We start from the raw sequence: 24,677 nt of genomic DNA on the forward strand, positions 1-24,677 counted from the left end.
CGTACAAGACCTCGTCTCGATCACGTATGCTGTATAATTAATCCACCCATACTATTCAATTACCTGATTTGTGGAGAAGATATCAAGATTAAATGTAATATTGTGCGCGTGCTATATTTTACATCATTTTACTTACTATGAATAAAATGTTGAAAAGTACGATGACAACACGACTTGCTGTCACACAACAACCCATGACGACACTGGATTCAGTTTTCCCTGCAAAGTCAAAATTGAAATTAATACTTTAAGTCATCTATATTATTCAATTTAATGTAGCGTATGAGAATAGTTCTGCAGTGGTTAGACCTTGGAATGGTAAAATAGATAATTCATTTATTTCCTTTGAAACTGTTTATGTCGCCTTTCTAAAAGCAGGATATCATCCCTAGCAACCACACACACATCTCCTCAATCCTACATACCCCTACCCATTAATGCCAAATCCTACACACCCATTCTCCAACAAGTCAACTTACATACTGTTTTCGATATACAGAGAAAGTATAATCGGTATAATTTGAATGAGCAATGATCTTGGACGGTCACTTAAAGCCAAGGAAATTATGACGATCTCCAACCATTTGTATACAAACAACATATTTCGAATGAATATGAGACTATTTCAAAACATTTTATCTTTCACCATCCTTGATGAAGACATATTACATAACAATAACAATTCAAGTCTCATTATTATAAGAACATGATCAAGATGTTATCATTGACGGGAAAGAGTTGAGTTTGCACTATCAAGCGCAGACACTGGATTTGGGGGCGCTGTACAGATATTGTGAACTTCTGAGAGGGTGACGGGTGTAAGGTGAAGTTGTTTGCATTTGCACCAAGCACGTTGGAGATAATAATAATAACTATGTTGATTTTATGTACTGTAGCTGAAATTTCTTTGTCTATTATACTTGTGCAAATTGTATATGACTTAAGCACAGAGTTAACCAAAATGACTGATCCCGTGTGCTCGTAATATCAGTCCGAATTAGACTAAAGTGCACTATCTTTAGCAGTTATTAAAATAGGGAAAACAAATTTTGTCATTTTTGACAATTCCAGCTTTTAGCAATTTACCTCTGAGGTCCAGGAGGTGAACGTTACTAAGCGGAGCTAGCAGTTTTTTTTTTTAAATAGCTGGACAACTAATTAAGGCCACGCTGTATACTCTATAACCCAACTTACACCCATCAATCATATACCAAATAAAGTTCTTTTAACACTATCTAAGATATACAAGGTCTGTTTTTAAATAGCCAGCATAACCAGTGAGGAAAACTTGGAAAAACAATGTTCTATAAAAAATTTAACCCATGCAAAATACCAAAACTGTAGAGCGCCAGCTATATAATTTTGAAGTATATCTAAATATTTTGGTCATTAGTTCGTACATCATACAACAATATCTTGTAATTGGTGAGGACAGCATGTGATGGTACGTACGTTTGATATTGAAAAGTGAGAGAAAGGTTTTGAAATGTTTCATCAAAATTGACATTTAATGAATTATGTTTTTCATGTGACTACTGTGTTATGAAGGTAATAAGCCCAAATTTCTATTTTGTCACATTAGAAACGTATAACAGCTCAAGCTCATAGTGACACAGTGTACAAAAGGGACAGCATGTCGGAGACATCGTCTGTATACCAAAGGTAGCTGGTTAGGCAAGGGCGGTATGTCGGAGACATCGTCTGTACACCAAAGATAGCTGGTTAGGCAAGGGCGGTATGTCGGAGACATCGTCTGTACACCCAAGTCAGTTCGCAAGGCAAGGGCGGTATGTCGGAGACATCGTCTGCACACCCAAGTCAGTTCCCAAGGCAAAGGCGGTATGTCGGAGACATCTTATGTACATCAGAATCAGTTCACAAGGTAAGGTCGTCATGTAAGAGAAACCATCTGTAATCAGTCAGTTCACAACCGTTTTATGTGTAACAAGGATGTCATGTCGGAGACATTGTCTGTACATCAAAGGTTGCTGGTTATGCAAGGGCGGTATGTCGGAGACATCGTCTGTACACCCAAGTCAGTTCGCAAGGCAAGGGCGGTATGTCGGAAACATCGCATGTACATCAGAATCAGTTCACAAGGCAAAATTGTCATTTAGGAGAAACCATCTGTAATGAGTCAGTTCACAACCGTTTTATGCGTGACAAGGACGTCATGTCGGAGACATTGTCTGTACATCAAAGTCGGCTCACTCTCTTTTCATGTGTGGCAAGTACGTTATGTCGGAGACATTGTCTGTACATCAAAGTCGGCTCACTATCTTTTCATGTGTGGCAGGGAGGTCATGTCAGCGACACCGTCTGTACATCAAAGTCGGCTCAGTACCTTTTCATGTGTGGCAAGGACGTCATGTCAGCATCACCGTCTGTACATCAATGTCGGCTCACTATCTTTTCGCGTGTCGCAAGGACGTCATCTCGGAGACATTGTCTGTATATCAAAGTCAGATCACTATCTTTTCATGTGTGCCAAGAACGTTATGTCAGCGACATCGTCGGTATATCAAAGTCAGCTCACTATCTTTTCATATGTGGCAAGGACGTCATGTCGGAGACATTGTCTGTACATCAAGGTCAGTTCACTATGCAAGGACGTCATGTCAGAGACACCGTTTGTGCATCAAAGTGAGTTCTCTACCTTTTTGTGTGGTTTTAGTGAATAATCTCGATATTATGAAGCATGTGATCGTATAATATTACATTTATCATGATATCAAATGATTTTTGTCACATTTGTAGCATAACACTTCAATCTTTTAATCAGAAGGGTCGCAAAATATATCAATTATCCTGAATATTTAATAAATTTCATTTCAAAATAACACCAATAAATATATCTCAAATACACCGTTCCATGTTCTCTTTCGTCCTCGCAAAACTTATTGAGCCTTCTTTATTCTGTAAATTTTAGAGGATACATTTTCTCATTCTGTGGAAAGCTTTTAAAGTTTTTATTGTTATGGTTTCAATGGACTTGATTTGGGTGGGTGACTTTCACTAGTTTTGGCAATACATGTGGCAGCTTTCTATTTATCGGTAGTAATTTGATAATTGGTGTGACCCTCAAAATTCCCCCCAATTACACTACATACAATGACGGTACCAAATCTTGATATACAACACCAGTTTTAAATAGACAATGTTCGTTTGTGCTCATCGACTAGGAACATTGACTCAAGTGTATTCACTAAGAGATAAAGAGTTAATTTTCTATTGCAAGTCATTGGTTATTGACTTGTGCAATTGTATCATTAAAAGTGTATCAAGGAGATCTAGGTACACGTTCCCCCTTTGAGATCATTAGTAGACCAGGAAATAGTCTCCATTCGGATCATACCAGACGAACTTAAATTGTCGACTAAAGACACACACAAATACACACACCGCACACACACAGATCTCTCTCTCTCTCTCTCTCTCTCTCTGTTTTTATTATGTATTGTTTACCAAAATTCATAATGCTTAGAGGAAATTCCTTCATTCTCTCTATTGCGAATTTGGACCAAAATAAGGAAGAAAATTACTCATGATGTTTAACGTTTCACACTAGGTGGCGTTGTTACATTTTGTGAAATCAGTGCATTACTTCATTAAATTCGTTTGTGATAAGTGATGTGTCGCTGATTCCTAATAAAAGAAGCGCATTCAAACAAATCTTTAAGCACGTGTCTATGGCGAAAAAAATCAATAATAACTGATAGGAAAATTACTTAGAATGATCTCTGTCAAAATTGTGATGTGTCCAGTTGGCATTGCTGCAATCACTAATGTAATAATGCCACCCTATGATAAAACTGTGTCACATTATGTAACGTTATACCATGGGGGAGTTAACAGCAACTAGCTTGTTTAGAACTACTACTGTAATAATGCGACACTATGATACAACGATTTTATAAATGGCGTTATTCGAATACTGAAAATTATTTGTTTTTAACTTGTAAAATGTATGATTTTACTTCAAATAAACCCAATTCAGATATCCACTTCAGTCGTACCCCTCGTATATCATAACATTCTAATTCTACGCAACATAAGATTTTAACTGGATGAATAAATAAATAAATAAATAAATAAATAAATAAATAAATAAATAAACAAATAAATAAATAAATAAATAAATACAACTTGGATCATCGGATAATTCAACTTGATAATCGAAATGTAATTTGTTAATGTTACATCGGAAATGTGGATGTCTGCGCTGAAATGCTTCAAGAACATGCAGCAAGTCCATATTTTGGTTGTGATCCACACTTATCCTTCGATAAGTAATCTTACAAGCTGTGCGACAATATTCTAATATACGAAAAAGCACCTGTACGATGTCTGTAATACGACTGAGAGCACTAAGTTACTTAAGTAAATCGATCGATCGATCGAGAGTTTTACAACGTGTCTAGCTAATCAGAATCTTGATCAGGAAAAACAATAACTTACAAAAACAAAACAAAAATTCTGACAGAGAACAGGAATTATTGACATGCTTGAATACCATAAGAAAACTCTTTAAAGAATACGGTAAGATTGAAATCTAAGTACAAAATTAAATAGTAAAGATAACATACGTCCGAAGAAACAACAAATAAATGTCTCCAATTTTATGTAAATGTTGGTCTGAAAAGAAGTTTCCTTACCTCAGTAATATTTTCCTACCTGGTCCTGTATTCCAGGCAAGTAGAACTGTAAATGAATTTGTCTCATGGAATGACCAAGTCTTTATTGTACGAGAGCACTATTTCTGTGTAGTGTAGCTTATCAAGTATGAAGAAACTTTTCTTTCTCATATTGTTATCTGACATATTTTTATCATAGTCATTCGAACTACCTTATGAATTACAATGCTCCATTACTCAGTTGTATGCGACTTTTTATATAAATAATGAAACAAAGGGATCTATGTATACTTGTTATGGACACCTAAAACAAATGGTTCAATCATCTGAAACTAACATTCTTTCTCTCTTTTTCTCTCTCTCTCTCGTCCAGTTAATATGAAGTGAAATAGTTATCCTGTTGTCAAGTAAGTTTATATATATATATATATATATATATATATATATATATATATATATATATATATATATATATATATATATATATATATATATATATTACCATTACTGTTCAAAACTTTGGAATGAGCAAAAGTTACACATTTCGGACAGTGCTCATTACATCAGTATAATGTCCGAAATAGTATTACGCATTTAAATTAATCGAGGAATAATTCTTTTGAATTACATTTAATAACTTATTGTCACGGATTTTATATTATGTTGACGTATAAAAGTCTGCTTGAAAATGCATTGATACATTGACTAAATCGGCAATGCTATTACATATCATTTCAACAATAACATCTTCACGATAGTTCCTTCGGAGGTAGACAAAATTCCTCCAATATCCGGAATAATATATATGGGGTGTGTGGGGGTGTTGACTATTTTCACATTTGAACTACCTAATTGGTATAGCAAAGGGAAATACCTCTGTACAGAGTGCATTTTCGAAAACTATGTGATAGCCAAAATCAAGATAACGAGAAGAGTTCAAGGAATTTTATATTTTATAACACTTAAGAAGAAATAAACGTGTCAATGGAATTCTTTAGAAATAAAAAAAATAAATTGTAATAGGTCAAATCTACAAAAATTAGAAAAGGAGGGTGCTAATTTTTGTAGATACACGACATTAAGTGAGAATAAAATATACAATCCTAATCGATAAAAAATATAGGATTCTAAATGATAAGAAAGCTAGCACCCTAAATGATAAGAAATATAGGACCCTAAAGGATGAGAAATATAGGACCCTAAAGGATAAGAAAAATAGGACCCTGAAGGATAAGAAATATATAATCCCAATCGATAAAAAATATAGGACCCTAAATGATAAGAAATACAGGACCCTAAAGGATAAGAAATATAGGACCCTGAAGGATAAGAAATATGGGACCCTAAGTGAGAGGAAATATAGGACCCTAGGAGATAAGAAATGAAGGACCCTAAGTTATATGAGATACAGGACCCTAAGTGATAAGAGATATAGGACCCCAAGTGATATGAGATACAGGACCCTAATTGATAAGAGATGTAGGACCCTAAGTGATAAGAAATGTAGGACCATAAGTGATGAGAAATGTGGGACCCTAAGTGATAAGAGATGTAGGACCCTAAGTGATAATAAATGTAGGACCCTAAGGGATGAGAGATACATCACCCTAAGTGATAAGAGATATAGGAACCATAGTTCGAGGAAATATAGGACCCTAAGTGATAAGAGATATAGGACCCTAAGTGATAAGAGATATAGAACCTTAAGTCATATGAGATATAGGACCCTAAGTGATAAGATATATAGGACCCTAAGCAATAAGAAATATAGGCCCCTAAGTGATATGATATATAGGAACCTAAATGATATGAGATATAGGACCCTAAGTAAGAATTTTCACACAGATGAAGTTCTTCATATTCACTCCAATTTGAAGAAAGATTAAAGTGAAGTAGGCGAAATCTAAAATCAGGAAGTATGCTACTGACATTTCCAACTACACGATATTGAATAATAATAATAAAAATAATAATAATAATGATAATAATAATAATGATAATAATAATAATAACAGTAGTAGTAGTATTGTTATTATTATTATTATTATTATTATTATTATAAGGAGGATTTAGTACAGCGCCTAATCTTTAGAAGTTCTAAGCGATTTACAATATTAAACAGCAAATTAAAACATATATAATGCAAAGTTTACAAAAGCAAACAAAATGAAATTACAAAAAAAAAACAGGCTGAAAACAATTAAGGAAGTAAACAATACTACGTCTTTAAGTCACTTCGAACAAGGTGATTTTCAAGAACGCTCTTGAATGAGATAACGGTGTGATTGTATGAAAAGATCAATGACAATTAGTTCCCCGTATCTTTACCCTGGTACGCAAATAAACGTTGTACGTATGAGTTATTTTTATTAGTGGGAACAATGAGAATACATCTGTCGAAAGATGAACGTAAGTTTCTAGTTGGGGTATACATATGGGTGAGGTCAGATAGGTATATTGGATTAGGGTCAGTCAACGAAATGTAGCATAGTGAACAGATTTTGTGTTTCATACTAGGGAGGACAAGATAGCAACCTTAGGGTAAGTCATGTGTTTTTGAGCTTCCGATTTTTCACCAAATTGGATGGATAAATGTGATTATATTCACTAAAATATGTTATGGATACATTGATGAAGTGATCAGCTTTCATGTGGTGTAATTATTATCTTTGGAAAGTTTTCTTCTAAGTTTGGATTTTATGCTTTAAAAAATAAAATGGGAGTTCCCCGGGAGAGAGAAAAGTATTAATCAGTTAGTGATTTCAATATTGAAACTAAGCACTCAAGCAAGTGATGTCGGAATCGGATCCAGTTCTCAGGATTTCGGGGCACTCTTCATAATATTTGTAAGTACCGAATCCATAGAAACCGGTCCAAACGGCGTCAAAGATTGCCGTTGAAGTTTTGTATCACAACTGTTTGTAACGATCAGTCAATTAAAATTGTGTTCTCAAGCTGTGCCGTAGGACCATTACACCCTGTAGAAGACTTTGTAATTCCTTCTCTGAATTTGGTTGTTGTGGCATATTTGTCAAGCAATAAACGCAAGCACTTGTCATGTTGTACTGCTGAAGGAGCTGACTAAGTTGTTACATTTTCTTGGATGTCATGCATTAGTTCGGTTATATTTATCATATGGAGGTATTTCTAAGCAGCAAACAAAGATGAAGGGTTAGGGACTGATATGTTGATACGTCATATGACGAAGGGGTGATCTCATGCTAGTCCTTGGGACACCAATGATGACTGGAGAATAATATCATCAGGTCTTTGAATAATCCAGTCGAAAATGTGGCCATGTTTATGGGTGGATTGCCTAAACGACTGAAGTTAAAAACGTGAATGGAATCTAGGAGTTTTGACTTGCATGGGTTTCCACGACGGTCAAAGTGAAAGTTGAAATCTTCCAGAATAATCAGGTTGCCACCTACCGAATTTACAATCTCCAGAAGGTTAGGAAACTGCTCCAAAAAGAGAGATCCAATAAGCTTGTTTTTTCGACTATGAAGGCAGTAGTGGCAGAAAAAGATGGACTGACCTTTGTTCCAGTGTGAGAGTGGTTTGGACCAGTTCAAACTATGCGTGGTCGAAATTGACAGTTGTGTGAGTGGTTAAGACGGTGGAGTATATTTTCATTTTTACGACAACCGAGGGGGAGGGGTTGTTAGATCCGTACACTTTGAATCATCGCGTGATTTTTTAGCCAAGTTTCTGACAGGAAAAACGTGTCAGTATCCTGATCACTGATAATGTTAACTATTTCTGATGCTCCTAATCATTGGGCGTTGAATAATGCGATATGCAGTGGTTGGTCAGATTTCAGGGTTGACTATTTAAGAGGAATTTGAATTAAGTTATCCAAATTATGAGTCGAGTTTTCAAATGACTGCGAAGGAAGGGTCGAAGCGAGGATAACTGGAAAGTTTATTCCTTTTCTAACCTGCCGGCTTTGAAACCACGTTTCTTATTTCTCTGCCGTTCACATTTAAGTGTGTGTGTGTGTGCGTGTGTGTGTATGTGAGTGTGTGTGTGTGATTTGGATTTTTAATGCAGCTTTAAAAAAATTTCAGTCACATCGCAACGATGTCTGCAGTGTGACAGTTTATAGTGATGTCTAGCACTGGGGCATCATGCCGCAGACATGTGGCATGATGTCCCTCCCATTCACATTTACCTGACACCAGGCCGACTAGTCCTAACACTAACCTCTTAATGCTGAGCGCCAAGCGAGGCAGCTGTCTGTACCATTTTTGTAAGTCTTTGGTATGACTCGACCGGGAATCGAACCCACGACTTTCCGCATCCGAGGTGGACGCTCTAACCACTAAGCCATCGGAGCGGTCCCACATTTAAGTAAAGAAGAATGTAGTCCCAGGTTGTTAAGACTAGTGCATAATATAGTATGGGGTGCCAAAGACTTGTTATTTAATGCAATGAATGAGGGTCCAACATAGCATAAACGGGTCGACAGGCGAGTATAACATGATAGCGTCATGCTCCGCAACAAAGGAGGTTGTAACTGTGGAGCATAACGACTGAGAAAATGTCTAGTAGTTATGTTTTACAAATCAATTAAATGAAGAAACATATTCTTACAGAACAGCCAATGCATGGTGAAGACATTATCGTAGACGAATACTGACAATAAAAACATATATCCTGCAAAAGGGTACAAGAAGCCGGAGTAGCTGCCTCAAGCCTGTTAAGCTCTGGCGGACGATATCGCCCTTTGCGCAATGAATTATGCTATACAGCAAGATAAGGGGTATTATAAGGCAAGTTGTATTTGCTTGGTACACTTAATACGCTGACGATCAAGATTAGTGGACATTATATGTCACTTTTTAAGACATTACCCGCTCTATGGCAAAGTTCCAAGGCAAGTTTAATCCTATGGTATCCAGGTATCCAATGGAAGTTTAATCCTATGGTATCCAGGTATCCAAGACAAGATTAAGCTGTATTTTATAGCAAATATGAATTGCACATTACACTCTTTGTAGCAAGATCAGAGGAGATTGTAAGGAAAGTTTCAATCTAATGGTATCTGTGGCAAGATTTGGCGATATTCTACGGCAGGTTGCAATAGTCTGGTACAAATACCAAATTTTGCGGCAAGATTAGGATATATTCTGTGTGAAATTTTAATCTCATGGTACACACAACATGCTCTGTGGCAAGGTCAGACAACATTGCACGTAAAATTTCAATCCAATTGTATCTTTGGAGATATCAGGCAACATTTAAGATAAGTTTCAATGGACTGGAACACAAAGCGTGCACTGTGGCAAGATTAAGCACCATCTTAAGGCAAGTTTTAATGGCCTTGTACACATAACACTCTCTGTGGCAAGATTAGGTAACATTCTCAGGTAAGTTGCATTAGCATGGTATTTGTGGCATGCAGCATCCTAAGGCAAGTTTTAATCGCCTAGTACACATAATACGCTATGTGGCATGATTAGGCAACATTCTCAGGTAAGTTGCATTAGCATGGTATTTGTGGCATGCGACATCCAAAGGCAAGTTTTAATCGCCTAGTACACATAATACGCTCTGTGGCATGATTAGGCAACATTCTTAGGTAAGTTGCATTAGAATGATATCTGTGGCAAGATTAAGTAACATTCTCAGGTAAGTTGCATTAGCATGGTATTTGTGTCAAGATTAGGCAACATCCAAGGTTTAATCGCCTAATACACATAATAATCTCTGCGGCAAGACTATATATGCACCGTAATAATTCAAGTTTCGGTCGCCTGGTGCACAGAACACGCTCTGTGTCAAGATTATGGGACAATACAATGAAAATGTAATGGGCTGGTTCATATAACACGCTCTGCGTAAGACAAGTCATATTTTGAAGGCAAATTTCAATCTCTTGGTATCTGTGGTCAAGATTATGTTGCATTGTAAAGCAAGTTTCAATCACACGGTACACATAACACGCTGTGGCAAGATTAGGCGAAATTCTAAGTCAAACTTCAATCGCCTGGTGCATACAACACGCTCTGTGACAAAAGTATGCAACATTCTATACTATCTTTGGCATGATTAGTCGACATTCTAAGGTGAGCTTCAATTACCTATACACATAACACCTTCTGTAGCAAGATTGGGCAACATTCTAAGTCAGGTTTCAATCCATGGTATCTGTGGCAAGATAAGGGCAAGATTAAATCGCGTGGTACACGCAACATGCTCTGTGAAAAGATTATGAACCATTCTAAGACAATTTGCAATATCTTGGTATTTGCAGCAATATAAGGCGGCATTTTAAGGAAAGCCTCTATCGCCTGATACATCTGTGTATCTCGTAGCGTCCCATTGATGAATGTTATGTATTTGCAGTTCCACAGCTGTTGTTGAATGGTCAAGGAGCCACCACGCATTGCTTGCCCTTCCTAGTCGGCCGCAGGATCTCTCGAGAGCCTCTTTATTCCATGCTGACCCGATGATCTCTACGTTTAGGTCCCTCACGGTGAGTAAATCAATACTATCATCTGAGCCAATGTTTCAGTCGACAGCAGCATACGTGTTTCACGAACCTACCCACCCTCAGTTCTACGACTCTCGTCAACAAAGCAGCTTAAAAGTATAATGACTGAGCCGTGTAGTACATGAGACGGTCAAGAACGAAGGCAGTGATATACGTTAGGCATGCATGCACATGAATTGGCTTCGTTACATATTAAATCCTTTCATCATGACAACTGGACTAGATTATTATTATTATAACCAAGTTCAACATTAATACATGAGCGACAAGAATAACTTACTGAATTAGAAAATCTAAAGTATCACTCATTTTTTATCATATAATTATTTTTCGGGGTCCCGGGTAGCCGAACGGGTCTAAAACACTTGCCTTTACCGATCATTGTCATCTTACTCTGTCCGCACAGTTCGAGCGTCAGGCAAGGCCAAGGTGAATATGTGAGAAATCTGTCAGTAGCTTCCCGTTAGTCTGTGGTTCTTACCCGGATTTTCCCCGGTTCTTCCTCCACCAGTTATACTGGCCGCCATGGATAACCTTTCTTTCGCTGAGAAATGGCGTTAAATCCAAACAACAACACTAATAGTTATTTAATCTGTCCACCTACAAAAACTGCTAACCTGAAACAGATTATAATCTATCATATGGTGTTATGTGACATAGATCCGACTCTCTGGAAAATTTAGAATAATTTTCAAAACATCAAATATACAAATCAATTCTATCACATAACACTAATAGCAAGAAAAGAATGTAAATTTTATATTTCACATACTTCTACAATTGAATACTGCTCCCGTAATAGGTTAGTATCATGTCGTTATCAACAAGCAATCAATACATGGTTTGGTTGGGCAGAGTGTGAGTGTGAATGTGGAGCAATTAGGCCACATGTTAATGTGTCGATGCATTAAGGATCCAACACATTTACACCCAGGGATATTTTGACAAAAAAAGAATGTATTACTTACCAGTATATATCATCCGAGACATAATGTTGTAATAAATGGTTGAAAATATAATGTCCCATATTGCAAATAGAACATTCTAAATATATTGTCCCATATTACAAACAGGGGAGCTTACATTCATGCTTAAACTGCAAACCAGTTGTCATATGGATGGACAGAGCGAGAATATATAAGTGAAAAGACAAGTGGCAGAGGTTAAGCAACCAAATTTATTTACAGAGAAGATATAAAATGGAGAATTAAAAATTTATGACATCATGTCGTTTCGCTACCATGCTATTGAACCTACAATCTTAAAACTAAAGCACATTGGTTGAATATAAACATAACGTTTTCCTATGGATACTCAAAATGGATCCACCTTAAAACTAAGGATATGACTTAAGTAAGATCGACACTTCCTTTATTGTTGATTTTTTTATGTTTTACGGTTCAGCAATACACTCAGGTGATTTAGTGACGAGGCAATTGGAGTTCAGTGCCATGCGCACAGAGACACTAAGGTATCCGATCCAGGCTGATGATTCGGTCGCGACGCCGGCATGCTAACCAGTGAGCCACAGCGCTTTCATTTCTTTGCCTTGAAAAAATGCTTACTTAACACATAATAAGATAATACTTACTCAATAGTAAATGAGGTTTCTCTTTTAGATGAAAAGTTGAATAATTTAAATAAATAGAAATTGTTTCATTTTCAATTGTTGAAAACAATATGTTGCAACAATATTCTATTTTTATCACGTGAAATAGATCCCGCCTGGTTTGCCATGATTTCTCCCGATCTCCACACTACCGCATCCTTGATGGAAGCGGTCAACGACCTTCAAACAGCATAAAAAACTGGGTCAAACGTGGTCTTGAACCGGCTTTGTTCAAAATTGTTATTATCAACCCCACGCCACATCCCAATCAGCTGAACGTGTACTGAACAATGCCGCCTGTCTTTCAAAAGTACCGCACACAGACATAAAGTAAGACATAAACATACACGTGGGGACACAAAATATGCGTTATGTACTCAGTGCGATCTAACTACGATACGAAATAGTGTACGGGATTCCATGGGCATCTATAAGTCCTTATATACTATTCTGTAAAACAAATTCGTATCTTCAAGCTTGCTCGTGCACTATTTAGGTAGATTCTTTAATGAAGTATTGCATAAATCAATTTTATATAATATTTGTCCCGTTTGATTTATTTTTACAATTGATTGATATTTGCGTAAGTAACTGGACTTTCAGTAGCATAGTACAGATGTCTTAAATAGTGTTCTTTGTCTTGTTCTCAAAAAGTAAACCTCAAATTCAAGTCTCAGGCAATTCGATTTTGTCGAAAAGGATTTGCCGTCTCCAAATTCAGCTATTTAAAATGCTTTCTAAACAAACATCCAGAGCGTACTTATGTCTACATACTAAACAAACACCCAGAGCGTACTTTATTGCTACATACTAAACAAACATCCAGAGCGTACTTTATGTCTACATATTAAACAAACATTCAGAGCGTACTTTATGGCTACATACTAAACAAACACCCAGAGCGTACTTTATGGCTACATTCTAAACAAACACCCAGAGCGTACTTTATAGCTACATACTTCACAAAGTACACAACATGTAATTTTATTTTCAACAATTGGTAACAGTTTTGCAATCCTTTCAAAGGTATACATGATTTCAGATTTATGTCAAATGTTGTTTGTCCTATGAACGGACCTAAAACATGTTCTTCATATTCTAAGGCTCTTTGTGCATGGTTACATCTAACTATGCTTTCCATAAATTTTGTCGTTGTTTTTGATCGAATCTTACTAGATTGACCATACACATTTTACGAGATCTTCAGGTTATACTGTCAGATTAGATGTGTGTCAATTTTCATATTTATTTACATACTGTGTGCAGTTTTTTCCTTCTTCATACTGCATTATTTTACCACTCTTGCTATAAAGGAAGGTGTTATTTAGTGCAGTGTTAACATCTTATCATATTGTTATGTATATTTAATAAAACTTTTCGTCTCTTAGTTTTTATAATTATTTCATTACATGCTATAGTAACTAACATTGTTTGCTGGACTTGACCTTGTCCAAAATTGGATTCATTTCTGCTTGACCTGACTGACTTTTTTATTTTTATTTCATTTATTAAACAACTAATAATAACTTCATTTTTCTCTATTTTCTTTTTTTCAGAAAATGCTAATTGTGACCTGAGGTCAAACAGAGAACTATATTATATTGTAACTCTGAGGATATTACGATTCGTGCTTTAACATCTTATGTTGTGACCAGTTTAGGCTGAATTTTTTTTTTGCTTGAAATTATTAAATTCAAGTGATTATTTTCTCTGGAAATACAAAAGTGCTCCGACAAAATTCTTGGATATAGACATTCTCTAGAATTTATACTAACTTCAAACTTGGAATAATATTTATGTGATTCAACAAGAGATTGGTGACACATCTGTTCTTTGTAGGCTATAATAGACACGTCATCGCCTTCAATTTGGGATCTCTTCGGGACTTGAGTTGAGTTTTATTCAGGACTTTTTATTACTAGGACTTGTGTCTTTAATTCTTGGATTATGTTTGGTGTTAATTCACAATAACTTAATTTTTTCTCATTTTCACTTTGTATTCTAGGGAAATAAATTATTTTTTAAATTTTACAAAGCTTGTTGTTTTCACTCGTTTCTGTTACTTATTTTAAGAGCATAGACTCGTAACAATATAATCGTTCAATTAGCATCTTTTCTAAATCGTTGGATGATTTTTGGTCATGTCCGCAATCGACAGATAAATGGTTGTATCATTTTGACTGTCAGTGGTACCAAAACTAGCTTTAAAAATACTTTCATGACATCAAAACATATAACGAAATATACATGATCACTTGATATAGAGTTCCCTACTTTGTTATTAACCTTGTGAAATATTTCTATCACATATCACATATCTTAATTCTGTTAAGAGTACGAAATTGTAGCCTTGTGCTATTATTTATGTTGATAAAAGGTATCTTATTCATCTATGTGCGATGAGATATCACATCTTCCTGGTATAGGAGAGTAGTAATTTAATTTTATTGGGATGGTAGCTCTTTTCTTTTTCTTTTACAAGACTTTCGAGTCATTTATTTATAACTGTGCTAAGGTAAGCGTATTAAGAGAGATAGAACTGAATATATTATTTGCTTTTTATTGTTGCTTTTACCGTGTGAGGACTTGCCCACACAAAAGTGATCTCGCTAAGATGACATTTTCAGGTATGTTAGCAGTTTCATTATTCTAGCATCTTTTGTGACAGATAGGTCACTTATGGGACATAAGCACAGAATCATAGGTCACTTATGTGACATACATACCTAATCATAGGTTAACTACAATGAAACATACAGCCTGTACTTTTGCTAATGGAATGCATCGGTATGATACCCATAAAGTATTTAACTGAGAATTCAAAATAGCTTTTGATTTGTATGTGTCTTTAATTTCACTTCAAATCGAAAACAATATTTCTCTCAATCTATCTGAATTCTGGTCTAAATAAAATATATTGCAATATTTTCAGCCAATGGAGCCGAGTTACAAGTCGTAACAACTGAGCAACAGCTCTCCACCAAATTTACGAGCAGATGGATGATAATTGGCAAGTCGAAATAGTAGCAGTAAATACTTACACGTCGATCCGAAACATAGTGCATTTTTAAAAATGCATTTTTGAAACATTCAATATGCTAGTATACGTAAAGAACAAAATTTAAACAAAGTAAAGTGAATGAAACTAATAAGTGTAGAGCTGATATAAAGAAGTGAAAATGGACAAGAATAGAAGGCTGAAGAAAGGATAACAAAGACACACCGTAGTCAAGTGGTTTATCTTAGAAGATTAATGAAATCTTTGAGTATCATGTCAATCAAAGACGTTTAGGTTCTTTTTGATAGCTGATCTAAAATTAGTATATGAGCACTACATGGGACGAATAGCTGGTTTTTGGAATGTTTTATGGAATGTGTAAGTCAGTCTGGTATTCTAAATTTCTTACTATTAAAAATACAATGGAAGGCAATCTCATAGTCTTCTCTGCAAAATGGGATATGAGTAAGAAAACTAAAAAATGAACTGCATTTCTTTCTAATAGAGATTATTTGCTTTTATGTAAAACATAGATATTTTTGTCTTTATGAATATTATGCTCGTTCAGTTCGATTGGACTAAGGTATCTATCTGCGTTGTTTGCTGCAAAATTTAAGCACACACACACACACACACACACACAGATATATATATATATATATATATATATATATATATATATATATATATATATATATATATATATATATATATATATATATATATATATATCTTCTAAATTTCATATTTTCATCAGGTAAGAGGTAACTATGAAATATTCGCATCAAGGACAAATACGGCGAAGTCGTAGTTATAAGTAATTCATAATCTAGTATATATATATATATATATATATATATATATATATATATATATATATATATATATATATATATATACATTTTGTAGCTAGTCAAACAAATAATACGTGATATATAACATTTAACTATGTGCTATGAAGAACAAAATCAATTCGTAAAGTGTGCAGATAATGGCAGATAGATGATTAGAGCGTAAAATACTATCTGCCAGTATCTCAAATAATTAAATGTTTATTAAATCCACCATTATCATAAAGAAAGAAATGTTTATATTAACTTGTGCTTCTACCTGTTGAAGACAAATGTTTCTTATTGCACGATTGTTGCAAGATAAAAGGTTGATTAATACTTGCAGTAAGCTTTTAAAATAGTTATTATTCTACGAGTGAAACGAGACGACATAAAGCGAGGCAAATACCAAGTCTTAGTTATATTTATTTGTTGATTCTATTTAGCGACAACTTGGTCTCCACTATTGGTTTCTTGAACGAGTTGCACCCCCTTAACTTGGTTCATATAGAGTCACTTTCTAGATAGATGAAGACAGCTAGTATTTTTTAATAGGTAATTGGATTGGTATTAAAATATGAACGAATTTTACTGAGTATTGTTGCACGAGATTGGGAGTGCAGTATATACTTTCCCATACAAATACAGTAACCTTTTTATTATATACTCATTTTTTAATGACCAAAGGCTATAATAATAAAAGAATACACTACAAGAAACAAAGTAATTGCAGTTATGCTCTGTTCCAAAATAAATACACAGCCGTAGATTCATCAATGCGCAATAACAGTATTCGTGCGCACATAGCACCGCCCAGCGACCTTTGAAATTGACAGCTGGAATCGGTTCACAATTAATACTTCCAGTTCAGTACCCACGAATGTAGTTCTAGTCTATTTTTAGAACATTTTTTCCTCTCTCATTTTGGTGGTGATAGAAGAGTTTTATTTATGCATTTTTGGTAGGGATTTAAAGGTAACTGTTTATTCTTGATAATATGAGCTCAGGGTGTTGTTGTATGTGTGTATTTCGGCGACAGTGCACAGTGAGTAATAAGGCCTTGGTGATGCTCCGGAAGTGAAATCTGTGTTCTATTTACATGGTGATGTGTTGACAGTTCAGCATCTAAAAAAAGAGCAGGTCAACCTTTGACGAGAACTTCACCGTGAAGTCATCTTTGAAGGTATTTTAGATTAGCATATGATTTGTATTGATTGTCACACAGTGGAAAGATCTGTACTGAGAAACCAATGTAGATAACATATAGTAAAATTAATTGTGTCCTATGTCCTGTCAGGGAAGGATTGATTCAACTTTAAATTGCTATAATATTTTTATTATTAATGATAGACACATGAAATTTTCACACCTTGTGTATATTGACTGTAGCAATCCGAAAATATAATTAAAATTTTAAAATATTAATTTTTTTTAAAATTAATTTTAAAAAATGTAAAAATTTAAAAAAAAAAAATCCCTATAAATTCACAGAAATGGTATCTGTTGGAGATGACACTCATTATTATTAGCAGCAATGTATTCCTACACCATATTGAAGTTGCAATGGAGGATTTTTTTGAAAGCCTGTCTGCAAAAATTTCATTGAATTCTGTAATAGCACATAATAGTGTTTGTAAAATATGGACAGGAAATGTAACAGCCAATGGATTATATGGCCTATTGTCATATAAGGATCCCACAACAAACACGTGGAAGAAAAAACATGTTCACAGACTGGCACTGATGGTGAAGTTGAGAAGTCTGACTATACCAAAGGAGCTAGATGCATCCCATTTATGCCATAATAGTTTGTGTGTGAATGTGGATCATCTGGTTCTAGAGCATCATTCCATTAATAATAATAGACAGTATTGCAAAGGTTATGGTCATTGCATTGGCCATGGTGACTATCCAGACTGCATGTTAAAGTTGAAATTGTAATATGGAATAAATTCAGGTATCATGATATATCCTTTACACCCACCCACATCCATATCAATGTATGTCTGGCATGGAAGGAAGGAAGGAAGGATGGATGGATGGATGGATAGGTGTATGTGTTGAGTAACAAGGAGAAAGGAAAGAGTGTGGTCTTTATTTTAGTAGACCATGCTGGTATGACAGTGCTTTCTTAAATACATTCCTTCCTTCCTTCCTTCCTTCTTTCCTTCCTTTCATTCATTCATTCATTCATTCATTCATTCAGCTAGTCTAGTAAGTCATGTCTTGTCATGTCATGTTATTTTAATTTTGATTTTTTTAATCTTTATTTATTTTGCTTTTTTATTTCTTTATTTGTGTCTTCATATTCAGAGAAAACTGTTTCGACCTCTCCATAGGTCTCATCAGGTGGTAGTAAGTAACACAACTGCACATAACATGCGTTGTGTTACCTACGGATTTCCCCACTACAGTTTTCCCTTCTGTACAATGTGTTATTCATGGTGTATTTGAGCGCTTTCATTTTGCACATGGAATTAAGATAACTTTTTCTGTCTGCAGTGTCCATTGGCTCCTGCTAAACCTTTGCATAGGAGTGATCGCCCTTGGTATCTAGCAGTCCTTTGCAGTAGTCAGACTTCCTATTGCCTTGCTGTGTCCTGTACCTCAGATGGGCCTGTATCATATTTCCTCGTCTTGCTAGAATACGTTTCCTGGTTTGGGGATGCTTTTGATACAACTGATGGTAAGTGCAGTCTTTATCCATTGTCTCCAGTGATCTCAGAGTCCTTGTTGAAAGTTTACCTCCCAAGTGTGTCACTTTTTTTTTCAGTGATGATCCCAGGCTGTTATTGAGTCTGTGTATTGTTGAATGCACTCTTGCCTCAAAGTTTCTGGAATAGTTCACATTCTTAGGTAATGAAACACTGATTGATCTGTTCACTGCCTCACATTTCTGTGTGTTTGTGTTCAGTCGCAATCTTTCTACAACATCACAGGAGAGTTTCATTTTCAGAACTTCTAGCAGGATGTTCTTATCATTTTCTGTCATGTTGAGATGAGTCATTTGATGAGGGCCCAGGTATGCTGATCGCATCCACCAGCTGTTAGTACTTCCTCCCCCACAGACTTTTGAATAATGCCGGCATTTGGAGCAGTCCCCTGAATAACAGCGCAGAGTGGCATCCAATACTTGGGGAAGTTGACATTTAATTTTTGTAACATCACCACTATTGTCCTCCATCATTTGCTTGAAGATTAAACCGCAACGTGCTTTAATGTCTTGGCTGACAATTTTCTGTTTGAGCCTTTTTCCTTCTCTTGTTCGTATTCCTGGAAACATGTTTTCACTAAATATTGCAGAATTACACCGTTTGAACTGTAAACGACCCAAATGGATGGGATCCGACAGTCTTTCTACTTTCCACATTGGATGCAGAATGGTATAAGCATTTTGGAAGCCAGCAGCAGCCTGTGCATCTCCATCTGTTGTTGCATGTCTAATGAGAATCTCTTGCAGAAGAAAGTTTTGTCCCATTTCTCTTGCCATTTCATACTCTGAATGTGGTGCAACTGGTGACAGATTTGCTGTGCAGTCAACATGGCCTCCTGGACATTTCACATCAAAACCTTTTCCCTTCAGCCATGCTCCAGTCCAACACAGCTTGTTTTCTATTGTAGTTCCCACAGTGTATTGCTTCTCTGTAACAGTTTCGCAGGCAATTCCAACAGCTTGTGATGAACTTTGACCAGGTTTCTTTTCATGTCCAAAGCTAATGGCATTGTATCTCGCATCAAAAGCAACATTTATTTGCTCAGGATGCTGAACACCACACATAACATTAACTTGTCTGACTAGTTTCAGCTTCTCTGTCATGTCCATTTCATTCAGCTCCACAGTTGCTTTGCCTACAAGGTTGGAGGCCCTTTGCATAGATGTTCTGCTAGGTGGCGGAATGTCAGTGGCTGCAAGCAAGTATCTAGCCCTGGTGTTGCCCATTGGTATATCTTGTAGTCCAGCTTGAAACATCATATTTACAGCAGCAGGATTTGGCCCAGGTTTATTTGTTTTTATCTCATCATACAACTTATACTCTGGTGACTTAAAGCTGCAGTTTTTTACACATCATAGTATGCTTCCAAGCAAGTCCCCATTTTATTTCATTAGCAATTTGGAACTCTGGTCTACCACATATGTTGACTTGATTGCCATGGCGATGAATGATATCATTCCACATTTCAACATTTTTTTTCATACAGATCATACGTGTCCCATCATGCTCATTTAAATTTGTCTCTTTCAGGTCCAGTATTGCTTTGGATGATGGTTGTAGAATGTTTGCAGACCCAGGTGTGCCATTACAGTCTGGTGCCTGAACTGACTTGAGACCCCCATTTGTCGGCTTTGTCACTGCTATGAGAGAGAACTTGTCTGCATCCATTCTTCTGGTCACTGGAACAGATGCAGCACTGGAACTTGGTAGAGTATCATCAGTCAGATATGTGACTCCTTTGTTATGTGGAATATATCCAGGTTTAAAAAAAGTTGTCTTCCTCTTTTTGTACCCTTTCATGGTTTCAGTTATGATAACTGCATGTAAAATACAAGAATCATCCTCTCTCTCTCACTTATATAGTTAGGAGAAGGCATGCTAGCTTGGTTTCAGAGAACTTCACCAACTCTTCAATACTACTGGAAGCCTGACATCTGAAGACTCCTCCCCTTCATGGGTGGAAATGATGTCATGTACTTGGTTAGACCTAGCTTGCGTATTTAGATGCTACCAGATTTCAGGTGTTACCTTTCATTGACAAGCTTTGGTTTAATTGCTTCACACCTGATAAGGAAAACCATTGATGTTTATGACAAAGGAATGGAGAGACTTTGCCATAGAACAAAATTTGTCAACTTCAGGTTTTAAAATTTCATTAAAATTGAAGTTAAATTTAAATTTTCATATCAAAATATGTATGATTTTTTAAAATTGAATTTTCTAAGAAAGTTAAACAGTCTAGTTTAATTTCTAGTAATTTCCAGATTGGTGTTAGAACTAAAAACTAATTACAGTTTATTTGAAGTGTTTATCTTGATTAGCAAAATCACAATTAAACTTTAAGTTTTGTGCATTTTTGAAATTCGGCCATTTGGAATTGAGTTGTGTCTGTGTTACAGTGGTGTCAGCTAAAAGCCTGTATCTGTCCTATTCATGGATGAAAGTCCTTAAAACTTTGCAGCAGCATTTAAGAGACATTGATTTGATCACGGATGGAGGTTTTATCCATGGAGGTGAAATTGTCTAACCCTGTCAGGAATCGGTTCACAATTAATACTTCCAGTTCAGTACCCACGAATGTAGTTCTAGTCTATTTTTAGAACATTTTTTCCTCTCTCATTTTGGTGGTGATAGAAGAGTTTTATTTATGCATTTTTGGTAGGGATTTAAAGGTAACTGTTTATTCTTGATAATATGAGCTCAGGGTGTTGTTGTATGTGTGTATTTCGGCGACAGTGCACAGTGAGTAATAAGGCCTTGGTGATGCTCCGGAAGTGAAATCTGTGTTCTGTTTACATGGTGATGTGTTGACAGTTCAGCATCTAAAAAAAGAGCAGGTCAACCTTTGACGAGAACTTCACCGTGAAGTCATCTTTGAAGGTATTTTAGATTAGCATATGATTTGTATTGATTGTCACACAGTGGAAAGGTCAGTACTGAGAAACCAATGTAGATAACATATAGTAAAATTAATTGTGTCCTATGTCCAGCTCACCGCGAGCTCAGTCACTCATTTAAAGAAGAAATCCCATTACGTTCTATATAAAATTTATATTTCAAGTCGTGTTATGAATGACTGCGCCGCTGAACAAATTTCCCAGCTGGTCAGGAATGTAGGAATTTTGTTCATTACATTTGTCAATCCAGCTAAACTCTGTTTATCTAGTTCTGGTTGTTTTCTGCACGATGTACATGTAGCTTGAGGGACTGGCGTTGACAACAAGCTGCATATTTGTTTCTGTTCTACCATTGATAGTTTGAAATCTTAAGCTTGATAAATATGAAAGTCCTTTAATTAAATTCTCAAGAACATTAAATAAGTTCTTTTCATTTCAGAGTTTTGTACATTTTCGTTTAGGATGAGATTTCGGTTTAAAATGTTGTGTTGATTATAGGCCTACATGTTACAGTACATTTCCGCGATGTGGATCAGTATTTGGAAACCACGTAATTCTTATTAGTAGAAATTCTTGTTGTTGTTGTTGTTGTTGTTGCTGTTGTGGGGTTTAACGCCATTTTTCAGCACGATAGGCTATATATGGCGGCCTGTATTAATGGTGGAGGAAGAACCCGGAAAACCCTATTAGTAGAAATAGCCAACAATGTACATCGTGAAGAGATTCAAGATGCAGAAAGGCATGTAGATTTATTCTCATTATTATTACCAGTTATAGATGACATACTTTTAAGCCGAGTCACTTGCATGATGTTTGTTGGGAATGACCCCAGCGTTCGAAAGGGTTGTCGCAGTAGTCATCCTTACTGAATGATTGGTGATTCAACCCTTCATTCCTGCCCTTTCTGCGTTTATTTTCATCAGAGATCGCAGCTGATAACTCCCATTAGCCTGGGATAATACCTGCAATTTTTTAATATTTTGTCAAGTAAAATATATCTTTATTTAAATTCTTTTGCAATGTACACTTTTAATTTTCAATTTTTTTTATATCTAATTTTGTTTTTAAAAAAATCTCCTTGCTTTCCTATATTTTGCAACGTTAATTGATCCATTTGATTGTGGAACTTGTTTGGTATGTGCAGACTACACATTTTATTAAAGATTTTTCCATTCTTTTTGTTTACTTTCATATCTGTTTTCATTCATTCATTACATTGTCTGTAGAATATTTTTTTACGACATTGTTTTTTCTTTATTTATATTTTTGTTTGAAATATGGACATTAATTGAATCAGTAGAAAGATGATTACGACATCTGGGAAGCTTCTGTCAGTTTCTGCATTGGAACTGTGGTCAGTCCATCGTTTGGGGGTCTTCGCTTCAAATACTGAAAGTAAAATGAACTAGGTCTCGCCCCGGTACTGTTCCGGTGGAAAAATGTGAGGTATTGTGGATCTGTTGCCATCCCTCCCAGTACCGTCAAAGGTTTTGCTATCCCTCTCAGCACACTGAAGATATTGGGTACTGATGGAATATGTGAAAACAGATGGATCTCCAAACTGTAAATTTCTTTGCTCGTCTTGGTCTCTAAACCCAAACATTTTTCCCAAAAAAGGAAAACAGGGGAAATTGCAAAATCAGCGGGCATATGAGAGCCAATTTCACCGGCGGAAGATATGGCTTCTTCTTCATCGTGGCTTATCGGCTCTGATGCTCTTGCTTTTCTTCCAAAACCAGCCTTGTATAATGGCATGTTTTTATAAATAGAATTTTGTGCTTCGAATGAATTGTGAAATAGGCGGTCTCTAAAAGAGATGGGACACCCATTAGCCTTAAGATGCCTTTCTATGCTTTTTGTCAAATATAAGTTAAAGAGCTACAACCATTAGCTTTGCGAATCGTTATAAATATCGCTGCTAAATACTTGTTTAAATGATCCGGAATGACATTTTTTAATGCAGCGTATCTCACGTTTGTTGTCATAAAGCCAACGCTGCACACTTCTGATATCACGTTCAGTAGCTTGCTTCGTTGAAAGATTCATTTATGACAATGAATTCATCAGATTGTCAACTTTATCACATCTGTTTTCAAATGGCTCAAGCGGTTTGTTTACTTCATCCGTAGACAAATCCAATAAATCAAAAGTACTGACGTCTGCGTCCAATGTCTGTTTACAATAGAAAGTACTTCCTAACATACGATACTATTTTTATGCACTCGTTCATGCAATATGAAGGTGTTCAGAATCGAAATATACTGCACTATTCTGACATTGTAAAGTTAACGGAGAAATAAAATGAGCATATAATGAAAATAATAAATGTTATTCTCTTAAACATTTTCTACATAAAACCATAACTTAAAATTTACTTGAATTGCGCATAAAATGAATGTATGGAGAGAGATATTTTAAAATAAATAAACGTACGTTAAAAATGTTGGTTAGATTGTTCATTTATTCCACAGATAAACTTTCTGTATTTTTGACAAA

The 24,677-nt window shown here is 35.7% G+C and overlaps 1 protein-coding gene and 1 long non-coding RNA gene across 3 annotated transcripts in view; one reads left to right on the forward strand and one right to left on the reverse strand.

Annotated features, from left to right (window-relative positions):
- The window catches only part of LOC149773749 (tetraspanin-1-like), a 29,200-nt gene extending 24,363 nt beyond the window's left edge, over positions 1-4,837 (reverse strand). Inside the window, exons 1-2 of the mRNA XM_089946036.1 lie at positions 4,656-4,837; positions 137-219 (exon numbers count right to left, since the gene is read on the reverse strand). Coding sequence (XP_089802162.1) covers positions 137-196 — 60 coding nt within the window. The 5' untranslated portion in view covers positions 197-219; positions 4,656-4,837. The remainder of the gene's footprint in view (positions 1-136; positions 220-4,655) is intronic.
- On the forward strand, positions 2,221-14,727 carry LOC149773750 (uncharacterized). Of its 2 annotated transcripts, none has more exons than XR_016417281.1 (3): positions 2,221-2,643; positions 10,986-11,115; positions 14,299-14,727. It is a non-coding gene; the product is annotated as an uncharacterized LOC149773750 (long non-coding RNA). The 2 variants fall into 2 exon arrangements; XR_016417280.1 differs by lacking the exon at positions 2,221-2,643 and adding an exon at positions 7,049-7,175.
- The last annotated feature ends 9,950 nt before the right edge of the window (positions 14,728-24,677 follow it).

This window comes from Sinohyriopsis cumingii, unplaced genomic scaffold (assembly GCF_028554795.1).
Source record: "Sinohyriopsis cumingii isolate HCF-2022 unplaced genomic scaffold, ASM2855479v2 utg000615l, whole genome shotgun sequence".
NCBI classification, from domain to species: Eukaryota; Metazoa; Mollusca; class Bivalvia; order Unionida; family Unionidae; genus Sinohyriopsis; species Sinohyriopsis cumingii.